Raw genomic sequence first — 13,824 nt, forward strand, 5'->3', positions numbered from 1 at the left:
CAACAATTTACAATTCAGCAACAGCAGGACAGATTGCTACTTTTTTCAAACTGTTAAAAAAAACAATAAAAAAGCTCAACAAACACATAAACAGGTAATGGTGCGTGCAGGGATGAAGATACATACATCATAGTGCTTATTTTAAAAAAAAGTTGTCATTGCTAGTATGCATTTCAAAAACAACATAACACAAAAATATTGTAAACCAAGTCAGCCTAATGCCGGCAATTAAGGCGTCATACTCCTTTTTTACAGTTAACAGCTCAACAGATTGTTACTTTCTTGTCAAAATTATTATTATAAATGTTCTTTTGCCCAACAAAAAAGGGAATTGGTCTTGTACATGACTCCTTTTCAAGCTCCTTTCAATGTATTAAAATCCTATTATACACATTTTAGGTATACAGCTCATTTTTTGATGTGATTCATCTTTTCAATTAAGTGAAAAGGGAACTTTAAAAGAGATAGCACTCTTAAAACGGATTTAAATAATAAATATAATATGGTGGTAGACATTGAGGATGCTTCAAAAGGTCAGTTCATTCAAAAAAAATGTATACTAATGAATTATTACTATGAGGTCTTGATTATTTTAAAATGTGAGCACACAAAATATAAAATTAACATAAAAAAGAATCCTAAACAACAAATATCAAAGTGATAAAACAGCTTCCCAAATAGAGAACAAAAGTCCCAGGCTTTCAAACAGCAGCAACTTCCCTTATTGTAAATTACAGTTTAGTTTTTTTTATTAATTGCTATTAACTGCTATTTGATTGAAATAGAGGACGCTGCAGACGTGACAGAAAGTAAAATAAGAATTTAGCTGAAAGCCTGAAAGGGGGCAACCGTCTGTGACTCACATGAGCAGTTTTAGTTAACAATATGTACAAAATCTTACATCATGTTGTTGATAGCAATAACTACTATTCAGCTACAGTAGCCGGCCACGTGACAGTGTAAAGGATCTTCTTCCCACTCATTTCCATGTTGCTACATTCCTTTTCTGTCGTTTGACCCCTGAGTTTTTCTCATCGTGTTCAGTCTTTAGTTACCTCGGTACGCTACGTTGGTGAAGGTAGAGGTGGCTCCTTTATAGAGGGGATTGTTAGCCTGGGAATGAAAATTAGGTACTGTTGTTAAAATCAATCTCCGACTGATATTCAACTTTTTAAAAGTACAGTATAGGCTTTCACCTTTAGAGGGCAGCCATATCCTATTACTGTATTTTGCAGTATTCCATTTATCCCTGAATGAGAAGCTGTAAGTGTACGCTTTCAGTGATTGTATTAATATTATTTCTCACCGTATCCCATTTGGCTTTGGCTCTCTCCTCCTCAAACCTGGCAAACTCTCTGCGGTCGTGGATGGTGACCAGCAGTTTCCAGATGAGCAGTCCAACCAGGCCCAGTAGCAGAATGGCTCCAATCCCCGCCAGGACCGCCACCAAGATGTCAGGACCCTCAGGACAGTCTGAGAAACGACAGACAGAGAAAGGAAAGGGTGGAGCGCAGGGCACAGAGACAGAGAAAAAGAGCTCATTTCCATCAGTCAGTTTTCATGGTGTTTGTTAAGCAGTGGAGCACACTCATGAAGTTAAACAACTACTTGTGCTGCAGTCAAGAAGAAGACACTGCATACAATAATTTGGTGCATCATTACTACAGTACATATCTGGGTTTCTGTGGTATGTGGCAGAGTGTTACTGTGGTTAACTGGCTGATGATGTGTCCGCGCACATGGACACAGTGTTCCTCTTCTGCTGTAGAGTGCCAGACACAGACTGAAACGGCAATCAAGAACACGCCACTCTGTCCTAATAGTGTACCTAAATTATAATACTCAGTAATGTGACACCTTAAATGTCTTATATGTGCACATACACTCTCACAGTACCTGGTTCTTTTAACACAAAGAGTATGGATTTGCCGTTTTCATCTTCATAATACTGGAAGTGCACCAGGCAGTCGTTGTCATCTTTGTAGGAGCAGTTCATTGCATTTTTAAGGAGACCTGTGGTAAGAAGAAGAAGAAGTAGAAGAAGAAGAAGGAACAGGGTGATTAAATTATTTTAAAGTGTAATTAATCTTTACAAAGCATATAATATTCATCAGCATATAATATTCTTTGGCTGCAATGCATGTATCAAAGCTCCAACTGTTATTAAGAGCACTAAGCTCATATAATCAGCAGCAAGACTAAAAGTGACCACAATAGATCAGGATCATAGCCTATGGTTAAGTTCTCACCTAGTTCTTCCACCACTTTAATTTCATTTTTGCAGATTCTACTGCAGCTGTTCTCCTTGATGTACTGTCCTCTCTTGAAGTGTTGACACTCGACACACGCCCTGCAAGCAGAGTCCTATGATTACCTTTGCACAGCACACAGTGTATACACCACTGATACTCTTCAATGGCAGGGTTTGGTTCAATTTGATATGCAAGGGCTGGACAAAAGAACAGAAACACCTTAATCTATATCATGATGAAGCAGTAAAGTGCTTATTCTGCAGTTCATGAGGGTGCACTTGAGATTTTTTTTAAACATTTGTGTGGGAGCACTTTGTTGTGATCTTGGAATGTGAGTATATCTCAATGGAGCAAAGTTTGCACTGCAGAGAGCAACCAGTAAGTTGGATTCACATTCTTTGCTGTAGATTTAGTAGCTGAGCCTGAGGATGGCAAAGTGAGTTAATTAGTGATAGTTGGCGAGGTGATCTGTGAATCTGTAAATCAGTCAGTCCAGGACATGACAAGTTTTTAATGTCTAAAATATGAACATTTCAGCATCTAGCCACACAAGTAAGACGTCCAAGTTTTTGTGACCAATGCCTCTAAAAAAAATTGACAACAATCCAGCCAATTTGAATTACTGTGAAACCTGTGGTAAAAGTGATAATGGATAACACTTGCTAATTGGCATAGATTTACTTGTGTACTTAATTTACTTTCTGTGTAATCATCTGTGTTAAATCAGTTACATTTTCATGTAGTTTTTCTGTTATTTTGTCCACCCCCATTTATTTCTCCTCTCAGTTCAAACACTTGTGTGATGGAATTACTCTTTTATAACGCAGGAATCGGGACAGGTGGGGCATTTTTCACAGGTGGCTCCGTAGGCACCGGGCTGAGTACACTGACACTCCCCACACTCGCAGTTACCCCGGCCGCTGCATATGCCGAAGGCTGACTGGCAGGTGTCTTTGCGTGTGGTGCAGTTACAGTTTTCCCCTTCCCAGCCAGAATCACACTGGCAGCGCCCACAGTCACACTTCCCATGATCTGAAAGAATCATAAAAAAGTATGAGGAGGTTAATCTTGTCAAAGTCATTAAAAAAATACCCTTGTCAATTCTAAATACATTTCATCTTAAAACATTTTGATTCAAATATGTTATTTAGTGTCTAAAAAAAAATCTGGGTGGGGACAGGAAACCAGATTACAAAATACAAATGACACATTTACCAAAATGAATCATGAAAAATTAGTGTGTGTTTGTGTCTGTGGGTCGTCGTGTTTTTCCTAATAACCTGTGTGTTTTAAAGATAAAGTATGAATGCTTAGGCAATAGTACCTGTGGATGGGTTTGTGGCATGCACAACTATGTAATTAGTGTTATGTATAATGTGTCACTAAGGTGTTTTTTTGTGTACTTATCTGTAATGACAATGTTGCTCATTTGTCATTTTTTGGTCAACTTAACTGATTAACGGGCTCATTCAAAACCAAAGACACTGCTTTGCTTTTTTTTTTCTATCTGAAAGCAGTGGCCTTACATTATTTGACTTTCAGGTAGTAATGCAAAGGGATCAAATTAAATAATGTATTGTTTTTCAGAGCAATTTCCCCCTTGGCAACGGGCATTATCTAACATAATAATCTCAGTCTTGACAAAGGCAGGAAATGTGCTATTGTGAAAGCACTAGTAATGATTCCCTCTCTCCTCACGGGCAGGCTCATACACACACAGTAACAAAGACTTCCTGAGACTCTACCCAAGTGAAAAGAGCGCAGTCGCCAGGTCCGTCGATCAACAGTGTTAAAATGATGCAACCACGTGCTGACAGAATGTGGTGGCAAGCTTCTCTCCCTGGATTACAGAGACACCTCATATCAGCACACTGGGCCACCTTAAACAAAGCCAGAGACCGAGGGACAACAGAGATCTTAGCAGGAAACCAAACAGGATTTGGCAATAGATGACTAAGACCAAAGTGAGTGAGTCACAGCTCAGCTGGGTCAGACAGGGAGGGTTACTGGTGAAGTATCACACGAGGCCCAATGGTCTCCAATTCCAGAGCCAAAAACAAATCATCTGGTGTTGTAAACTCCAGGAAATATCCCAGTCGTCACCCTGTTCTTTCCGATTGTGCTTATACCAGGAATGGGATCAGACATGCCACTGCTGTCATTAGTTAATTGTTAACTGTGTCGCTCATACTAGCGCTGAGTAATCATTCTTACTCAGACAACATAACAGCTAAGACGTGAGGAACATTTAAAACAAGAACAATCTGGGGTTGTTGATTTCAACTGATATTTTTTGCAGTGTAAAGCACATAAACTTGACAGGAATGAGTTGCCTTGTTCTTTCCTTATTAGTTGTTGAGTTGATTCACACACATAAAAGGGAGTTTTAGGGTTTACATCATCCCAGTCTCTCTGTGAGGCTGCACCGTAACCCTGCCCATTAATCACATGCAGGGGCTTTAGGGATGGTTTACACGAGGGGCGGTGGGTGGGGGCTTGATAAAAGCACAAAACGGGGATAAACACAGAACAGTAAAACAGACACAGTTAAACAAGGAGAAGGAAGAGGATCAAGCAAATGGGAGAGGAGACATGCTGTAGAGAGAGGAGGTCGGGCAAATTGCCAGCAGAGGAGTGCAAACTTTCCTGTTCCCTCATATTTATGGGCCCTGGGGCTGTGCTTGCTGACTCCTGCTCCTTGGCCCTGCACCGGTCCCACAGCCCCTCAGCAGAGGAAGAAATACACAGCAACAGGGAATATCTCAGAGGTGGAGCTTTATGGAGCCCCGGGTCGCAGTAGCTCCAATTGAGCTGGGGCTGAGGGATGCTCGTTTTTTAGAGACAGCACGTCATGACTGTACTGAGGCACAGCGACTTAGTGGTCCCAAATTGAGCTCTCTGGACTATTTTACACCAGTTCTAGCCTTGTGTGTGTGTGTGTGTGTGCGTGTGTGTGTATGTGTGTGTGTGTGTGTGTGTGTGTGTGTGTGTGTGTGTGTGTGTGTGTGTGTGTGTGTGCGTGTGTGTACATGTGTGGCCAAGGTGAGTGTGTGTGCTGAAGCCCTGAGTGTCATCACTAAATGGCTTAATGCCTATCTCTCAGCAAAACAACCAACCTCCTTTGAGAAAGACTCCTCCTTGTTGACATAAGCATGTCATATTCTTGGATAATTTCAGCTTGCCAACACACACATGACCCCTCCATCTTCTCCTTAGGTCATGCTACTCCCACAAGGGGCCCACAGTGTGTGCTTCAGGTTTAGTTTAGCTTTGGATTGTGAAAATAACCCAGAGATACTCGTTTAAACTGAAACTTCTAGCATGATGCTGTGATGAATAAGACTTTAGTGTCCAAATATAGACTATTTTAGTTCAGTTCATCTGGTGGAAAATTCTATTACTGTGAAAAAATATCTTTTTACATGTGATCTATTATTATATTATCAAACAGGTAGGGTGCTACCCATATCTTTCAAGCTCAATTTGCCCAGTTTATAATACAGCCTTTGTGTACAAAGCCCAAGTCAAAAACAAGGTAACCCTGGTGACATCACTATAAGCATAAAATGTTAAACGTGAGACTCCCTTAACTCGATATTGAATCAGTTAGTATGCAATGTTAAAGTTTGCTCTGCTTAATGCAAGTGAAAGATAAAAGAGCAGTTTTTCTCTCTTGCTTTTGCTCGCCCAGCCTCCTTACGATCACAGGCCTGAACTGCTTTTACATTAAATTATCCAATGACAAAGCCCATTAAAATTTTATCACCATGATTGAGTAACTGTGCAATGAGCTGTGCAGACTTGTATTAGGGAGTGATAACACACCAGGCCGCACTGCTTAGAGTGGGAAGAACACCCAACAACGTGTGTTCTCCGACAAGTCTTTAATAGGGAATGCTCACCAAGTTTACAAGGCTGACCGTGAATTGACCATTAGTAAGCTTTGCTGTTTATGTGTAGCTACTAAATGATGCCATTGTTTACATGTTCTTTAGAAGCAAGCATGGACTTCTACAAAGAATGGCACTCTAGTTTTTGGACATATTGTGAAACAGAAAACTATGTAAACCAACACAGGTCAGTTTACAGACTGCAATTGAGTGGAAACAGGCAGCTGTTAAGCTTGATAAGCTGTGCCCTCAGAGCAAGGAAAAGGAAGGGAAGGGAAGCTCATCTTTCCTGCTAACATTGATATAAAGTAAACGTTTGGTTAACCCAAGTCCAAAAAACCCTCTTTTTTGTAATTTGCCAATTTGTTGTAAATCAGATAGTTTTGGTTTTATATGCCCAGGTTTTGAGATATCTGTTGTCCAGTGACCAATCTCATGCTTCTTTATTCAGTGGAGGTAAATGTTGCCCATAGTAATTGCATATGAGATTTAAGAGTAGATCAAATTGAAACTCTTCACTGGGTAGTCTGTCGATTAATGGGCATAACCAAAACAGAACAAAATTTTAAATTATTTAAGCAAGACAAGAAGAATTCGATTCACCTGCACTGTTTTACGATGACAGTGGAAATCTCAAACTCTGGTCACATAAGTTAGAGTGTAAATGGGTTGCTTTTGTTCGAAGTGTTGGTGAAACTCGGACATTGAGACTGCAAAGAAACATGGCGATAATAAGTGTATCTACTCACCAGAGCACAGTGCCCCTTTGAAGCGTAGGCAGTTGAAATCGTCACACTGGCAGTATTTGCCCCACACCTGACCGAACTCATTTGCATGGCAGGAGCACTGTCCGCACAAACAGTCTCCTCTCCCACTGCAGATAGGGCCCCCCGGCTTTTCGATGCAGTTGGCATCATCGGAGGGACTGTAGTCCTCCACTGAGCACTCGCAGTGTGGGCCAAGGCGACCCGGGTGACACTGACACACGCCACACTCGTAGGTCCCGTTGCCGTTGCTACAGTGGGGGCTGTTGGCTTCGGTCGTTTCCTCACAGCTGCAACTACAAGCATAATCCACTGTGACCTCCAGGGAATCCTTAAAGCCTAGAGGTTTGATGGTAAATGTGTGGCTCTTCTCCTTGGGGCAGCTACGCAACTCTGCATCCACGCTAAAAGAGACCTGAAGAAGAAGAAATGTTTCTGTGATAGTCTGTGTATGTAAATACCAGATGTGGAACATATCAACATCTTGTTATGAGAATTTCTATATCACTCTCAAGGAAGGAGACTGGATTCAGAATAGTAGAACATAAGTTGAATTTATTAGCTTGTACAAGCGGAGCGTTTTACAAATGCAACAACAACGGTTACAGGCGAAAAGGCTCTCAGAGGAGCGTTGTCAGAAAGGTTTTATACTGTTCTTTACTTGCGTTGTTCAGCCCCCTCCCATAGCAGGCAGGTCTATTCCATAGATAGTCAAAACAGTTACTCAACACCTTAGCAGTCTTATTCCATAGATAGCATCATAACGGTTCTTCAGTTCCCTTTTTGAGTAAACATGCAGAAGTTCCACTCGTTGACCCGTCTCTAACCCTACGATACATATAGAGTTGAAATCTCTTTCTGCCAGCCTCAGCAACTTGTTGAAACAGGAAGTATCAAACAGTCATGTCACAAATAGAAGCACCCTCACACATTACATGAACTCAAGACATCTGGAATTCACCATTATCCAATTTTTATAACACATCTCTACATACCGTGTCTCCGATCTTAAGGCCAGAGCAAGACCTAAGTCCAGGGATGACCTCTCCATTCAGGCAACTGGCATTGTAGGAGAGATTTAACTCTTCTGGGACTCCAATCTGCTCCAGCTCCACTTTAGATCGAATTTTCTGCTCACAATAAAGTTATTAATTACACATTTACTGAAACAACATCAATTAGCATGCTCCATTTATTGTCCAAAGCTCAGGAATTTCTTACAGCATAAGCCTCTTCAATGAGTTGAATAACGTTCCCAGAATCATCAGACAGCGTTCCCACAGTTGTGCCTGGAATGAGTTTACTGTACTCCTGGGAAGCGAGACATGGCAGGAAGATGATTTTTTTGGGGTGTTTTTTCATACCAATAACCTCATGTAGTGAGTGGCTTTAGCAGTTTGTTTACCTTGTAGAGCGGCACTACGTAGCTGGTCACGGCAAAAACTAAATTGATGTTGTTTTCAGACATTTTCTCAGTCATAAGCGCCAAGGAGGGATAGTCCTGGAAGTACAGGATGCAAATTGTGTTCAACAGAAGCAGAGTCTGACTGACAACTCCAAAAAAATATTAAAAACCAAGATGACATAATGATGTATTTGAATTCCTTCCTTTACCAGTACAGTAGATTTGTTGTAAACATTCTCATTATCAAGGTGACACAGTCCATCATTGGGCTGGACAATTCCAGCTATACGTCCATCCAGAGCGATGTGAGTTTTGGCATCAGTGGTAAAAACCAGAAGGTGCGAGGCATCTGGACGCCAGCCGATCCTGTCCTATATGTTGATGGACAAGTAAATGAAAGACTAACATGTACGTACACATACAATTCATATTTCCATATGCATATTGTGAGCATGTGTATCTTTGAATGTGTTTTTTTTATATATACCTTGCACACCACTGCTTGCATGACAGCATCAAATCCACCCTCAGGAGCATCTCTATTTCTAGACACCTGCTGTTTCTTCACCTCCTCAGTGAAGCGTTCCACCTTCTCAGTCAGCGACAGCACGTGCTTGAATCCAAATTGAGCCTGGCATTGCAGATGAATCCTGTGTTTATTGAATGGGTGAAGGGGGAATGGCAAAATAAGTCAATGTGAACAATCAATTCGGTTGTTAAACATAACTGGACAGACTTTCGAATATTAGAAAATCTTCTCTTCAGATCTAACAACGACAACAACCTCCCCACCTACCCATAGCAAGGGTTTGTGACTGCCTCTGGAGGAAAGGTGTACATGTAAGGGGACGTTGTCTTGTCCACAAAGGCTCCAAAACCCATGCGCAAGTTGCTTGTTGTCCGGCCCATGGCCTCGGCCAACTCATCGCCCAAGGTGCGAAGGCGAGCCAAGTCATCCTTCATTGAATATGAAAGATCCATCAGATAGTATAGGTCCACTGGGTAATCCTCCACCTGTTTGACTGACACAGTGAAACGCTTGGAATCGCCTGAGAGGGGAATGAGTGGAAGAGGACAAATAAGAGGACTGTTAGCAGTGGCAAATTAAATGAGACCAACTGCTTTCCCTCAACCTTTAAACTCTCTCAGATGAAATTAAGAAATATTGAACAATATAGAAATCCGTCTGTTGCAAAACCAACTCAGGTGAGCCATGCTAAACAGTAGCAATGGTCTGTGGTAACTGGTCTCTTGAGGGTGCATGTATCTGTACTTCTAAGGTTTTTAGTGTCTGGTCTTATAAGGCAATGGTTCATAGACCCCAAAACTGATACACATCAAACAACAGACCCATATTTGATAAGATTTGGATATTCCATAACTGTCTATACTGTTCTGGCAGATAAACACTGAAGAGTGTGAAACCTATGAACACATTAGTCGTTATTATACATTCTTTCTGGACCCCAGGTTGAGAACTGCTGTCATAAGTGATGTCTGGTTGTGTACCTGGTCTTAGCACCATACGAAGCTTCTGAGGCTTTATCTGAGTCACACTGTTAGTGGTCCCTGAGGCCTTGTCACTGAGGGGTGCATCGTTCTCAACAGTCATGCTGCTGGAGGGAAATTCAAGAGCTGCATTACTGCACCCTCCATTCAGCAGATTCTCTTTCAAGTCGCAGCGAGACGCACCGGACCCTCCTTTCCCAAATTCCTGAAACAACCCCATAAATTATGTTAAGCACTCAAACAATTTAAGTTTGCATTCATGAGATGCTACTAATTTAGTCACCTGATAGCAGGCTCAAGTCTCTCCTAAGAACAGGAACCCCAAGGCTTATTTTTAATGTAGTCTGCAGAGGTTACAGTGTGTAAGCATGTTGAAGAGTCAGTGTGAACAAGCAGAGGATGTCAGGTAGAAGAATGCTGTTGCGAAATGGGGTTTCTGTTCTGACATGACTGAGCACTGAATGGGAGGATCATAGACACAGTACGTATATAATCTGTCTTTACGGTTTTGGGTTTTACCTCCTGAGAGCACCATGCACAGCTGGGGTGAACTGCCAAACACTGTTGACAAGTGGTGACTCCTCGAGATGTGCAGATGTTGGAACCTGTGAGAATCATACAAATGCAAAGATTAAATAAAAAAAGACAGTAGAACCATGAAACTTCCTTCCCATGTGAAACATTTCATTAGAATTAGGTTGTACTTATTATTGTTATTTCCTGCCGTCATTTCGGTATGTTGCATGCACCACATTTAATCTTGTTTCCTTCAGAATTGAACTGGTGGTTTCATGCCACTCTATTCAGCTGCAAACGCAGATACCAGCCATCTGATTAAGTCTTTCTGAAGAGTGCCGTAAATGCGTAAACATTTAAGTGCAGTTTACGCATTACTTTAATGATTCAAATCCTCATTACATTTTCTGAGAGACCTTTTTTAAAAATTATTATTAATTTATTTGACCATGTTAGCAAACTACAACACACTTTCCAACCAATACAAGCCAAACAATAAATAATAAACTCTATTGTGTCTGTGTGTGTTATCTATAGTGTGGCCTCTATGGGTGTGGCCGGATAAAGTTTATCACAGGAGCTCACTATTATTCAACTGACCTCTTACAGTACAATCTGAGAAACAATCTGAGAAAACATACAAAAAGTTAAACAGTTAATTTAACTCTTAATTATTAACTTTGAAATCATATCAGCTCCCAAAACAAGTGGCAGAGTCAAAGGTCCTGGAAGTAAATACACACAGCTGATTTATTTTGATGAACTGAAATCACCTTTACAGCAGTTGAACTTACTTAAAATTGGCTTTGGTCTATATTTCAAATAAGATCTGCTCAGTTGGACTTTATAGAAAAGTCTGTTATAGTGGTTTATTTGTTTTAATTAGGAGTTAACTAGGGGAAAATGCAGTAAAAGCTCACTTTTCATAGGTTACATGATCTGACATTTCCTGATAATATGCCTGATGTGGCTGTGGAGCCCTGGGGGACCCCTGGTTTTCTCACTAAGGAAACCCATCCCAAGTATTTTTCACTCCCTTATAAGGAAAGCTGGCGAAAGCTCCAACGGAGCAGCAGCAGCGCAATTACAACCAACTGTATCGCTCAATTCAACTGAACCGACAGTCGATTACTCTGTGTTAAGTTAAACATAATTATCTTGGAACAACTCTGATCAGCAGCACCTTTATTGTAAATACTCAGAGTAGATGCCCTTTAAGTCGGGCGGGAACACCACCAGGTCGACAAGGCAGGTGAAAGTTAATAAAACAGGCTACACGAATTTTAAACTTTAAACTTTAAAGGGAAAAAAAGACATCTTACCGTAAACGTTTGGTGCCGAGGACAAAAGGAAGGACAGTGTCATTAGACGGTGTAAAAAAGTTCCCATGGCTGCGGTGTAACGGAGCCGGAGTCGACTTCTGCCTCTAGGCTTGTTCACTTGAGCTTAAACGCCTTTCCTCATTCTTGACTTGACTAAACGCATGTTGGGTCATACAGCTTTGCCTCATTCATCAGACTCTTCATCCATTTCACGCAATGGGGGGAAAAGCTACATATATGGCTTTCTGAGTAAGCCCTTCTGACAGGAGACTGCAACAACAAAAACAGCCATTATTACTAATAGTAAAAAGCCTAATTATATGACTGAAAAGACAGAGTGGCAGAGACTATTTATACAGCCGGTATTGTTTTATTTATATTTTCACACAGGAAAAGTCTCAGCAGACTTTAAAAAAAAGTTTATTCCTAACTCCCAAAGCTTGCAAATACCAAACACAAGCAAACATTTTAAACGAGCCACTTTAAATCTAGAAACATATCAGTATGATCCTCTTAATAAGAACCTTATAATAATCTAACATGACGAGGACGTGTGGTGCTTGATTCAGTATTTGTGAGAAGAAATAGCCAGAATAAAGATGGATAACTATTTATGGACAGCACTTTACTTATCTTCACTCTTCATGAGCTTAACAACAATATTTACTCTGAGATAAATGTGAGGAAATCCACAGAGATAAATTCAGAGGAAAGATGCAGATGTAAATATGTTTAAAATGTTAAATAATGATATGTATGTAAATATTTAACTGTGTAAACACTGTAAATATATATATATCAAATTTAATTAACTTATTAACCTTACAAAAACTTGACAGTACACTTTTGCATTTATCTGCAACTGAGTTTATTACCTATTATATAAGGGAATGCAATTAAACTAAAACTTTTGAACACCCATGTAAAAAAGAACATAGTAAATCAATACATTAATCAATAAGTTATTTGAACTTGACTCAATGTGGAATTGATATTAAATAGGAAATGAGCAGCCTTGTTTGCTTCCGTAGTGATACTATTATACAGAGACATGTCACCACAAGGAAGCAGTTCTACATGAAGTTCAAAACTAATTTGCATGGAACTTTCCACTGGACCGAGAAGATCACAGCATATAATTGTTAATACATAAGCTCCACACAATGTGTTTTGAAACAGTATAGGCACAACTGGAAAACCTGCCAAACCTTGCATATCCATTTAAAATTATGGGCTCAAAGTGAATGAGTCACCAAAATGACTTTAAGTGCCCAACACTAAGTTGTGGGGTTGTGATAGAAGGACCCCTAGTGGGAAAAAATAATACATAGCTACCAAAATATAGGCGATATTGAATAAGTGATAGCAGTCAGTCATTTCTTGATTTTCCAGGGTCTAAAAGGACTGACCTTGCCACAAGCAATATCTGTATAAAATGCATTTAGTGCATTTTTTCTTCTTCCCATTTCAGTGAATGATATAGAATTTAGAAATATGCCAGCTTGTAACACAAGAAGAAAAAAAAGAAAATGAGGCAGAAAATGGGATAAAAGCACAGATTGAACTACAGAAATGAACTTTGGGAAGTGGGTGGTGGCGGTGGTGTGTCTATGTGTGTGTGTGTGTGTGTATGTGTGTGCGTGTGTGTGCATGTGTGTGTGCATGCGTGCGTGCGTGCGTGCGTGTGTGCATGCGTGCGTGTGTGTGTGTGTGTGTGTCCGGTGGGGCTTGTAGAAGCTGACAATGCTTCTTATCTCTGCACTTGTCCATTTATTGAATCTTTATCCCTGTACCCTGCTCTTATACTCTAGCTGGTTGCTAAGTTACTGCCACCCGTGTCCAAGAATTGCTGCTAGAAGAAATGACAGAAAATAGAGAAATAAGTAGAAAAGCTATAACGGTCAACTGTTCTGCTGGCATTAAGTTCTCAGTGTGGGTGGATAGTGCAGGTAGGCCTTATACACTTTGGGCAATGAAACCCCTCTCCAATATTGACTGATTTGGATCTATTAGCTCCAAAGCCTTCTGTGGTGACCACCCCCACACATAAATGGCATTTTGGGAAGAGCATAGCACCAGTTGTCCTGGGTAAAAAGCCAGAGACTGGGTCAGATGGCAGCCAATTAAGACTGAACATGACGAGAGGAAGGGGGGACAGCAGGAAGA

At 40.6% G+C, this 13,824-nt stretch overlaps 1 protein-coding gene across 1 annotated transcript; it reads right to left on the bottom strand.

Annotated features, from left to right (window-relative positions):
• Positions 1 to 488: 488 nt before the first annotated feature.
• Positions 489 to 11,791, bottom strand: itgb3a (integrin beta 3a). The gene is made up of 15 exons (XM_062438100.1): positions 11,659 to 11,791; positions 10,340 to 10,425; positions 9,821 to 10,025; positions 9,108 to 9,360; positions 8,799 to 8,961; positions 8,521 to 8,682; positions 8,312 to 8,407; positions 8,128 to 8,217; positions 7,902 to 8,036; positions 6,892 to 7,321; positions 3,065 to 3,284; positions 2,250 to 2,350; positions 1,897 to 2,013; positions 1,307 to 1,473; positions 489 to 1,113 (listed from the first exon to the last, which is right to left on the bottom strand). Exons 1-15 carry the CDS (start codon positions 11,723 to 11,725, stop codon positions 1,048 to 1,050), a joined length of 2,358 nt encoding a protein of 785 aa, XP_062294084.1. The 5' UTR covers positions 11,726 to 11,791; the 3' UTR covers positions 489 to 1,047.
• Positions 11,792 to 13,824: the final 2,033 nt, after the last annotated feature.

The sequence above is a fragment of the Scomber scombrus genome, chromosome 18 (assembly GCF_963691925.1).
Source record: "Scomber scombrus chromosome 18, fScoSco1.1, whole genome shotgun sequence".
Taxonomy (NCBI): Eukaryota; Metazoa; Chordata; class Actinopteri; order Scombriformes; family Scombridae; genus Scomber; species Scomber scombrus.

What these genes read in the sequence shown, in the direction of transcription:
- itgb3a (XM_062438100.1), bottom strand. Translation starts at nt 11,725, where the DNA reads ATGGGAACTTTTTTACACCGTCTAATGACACTGTCCTTCCTTTTGTCC. An exon ending in ACGTAGTGCCGCTCTACAAG is followed by an intron (nt 8,218 to 8,311) that starts GTAAACAAACTG and finishes CTCGCTTCCCAG; the next exon opens with GAGTACAGTAAACTCATTCC. An exon ending in GCCTTAAGATCGGAGACACG is followed by an intron (nt 7,322 to 7,901) that starts GTATGTAGAGAT and finishes CTTCTTCTTCAG; the next exon opens with GTCTCTTTTAGCGTGGATGC.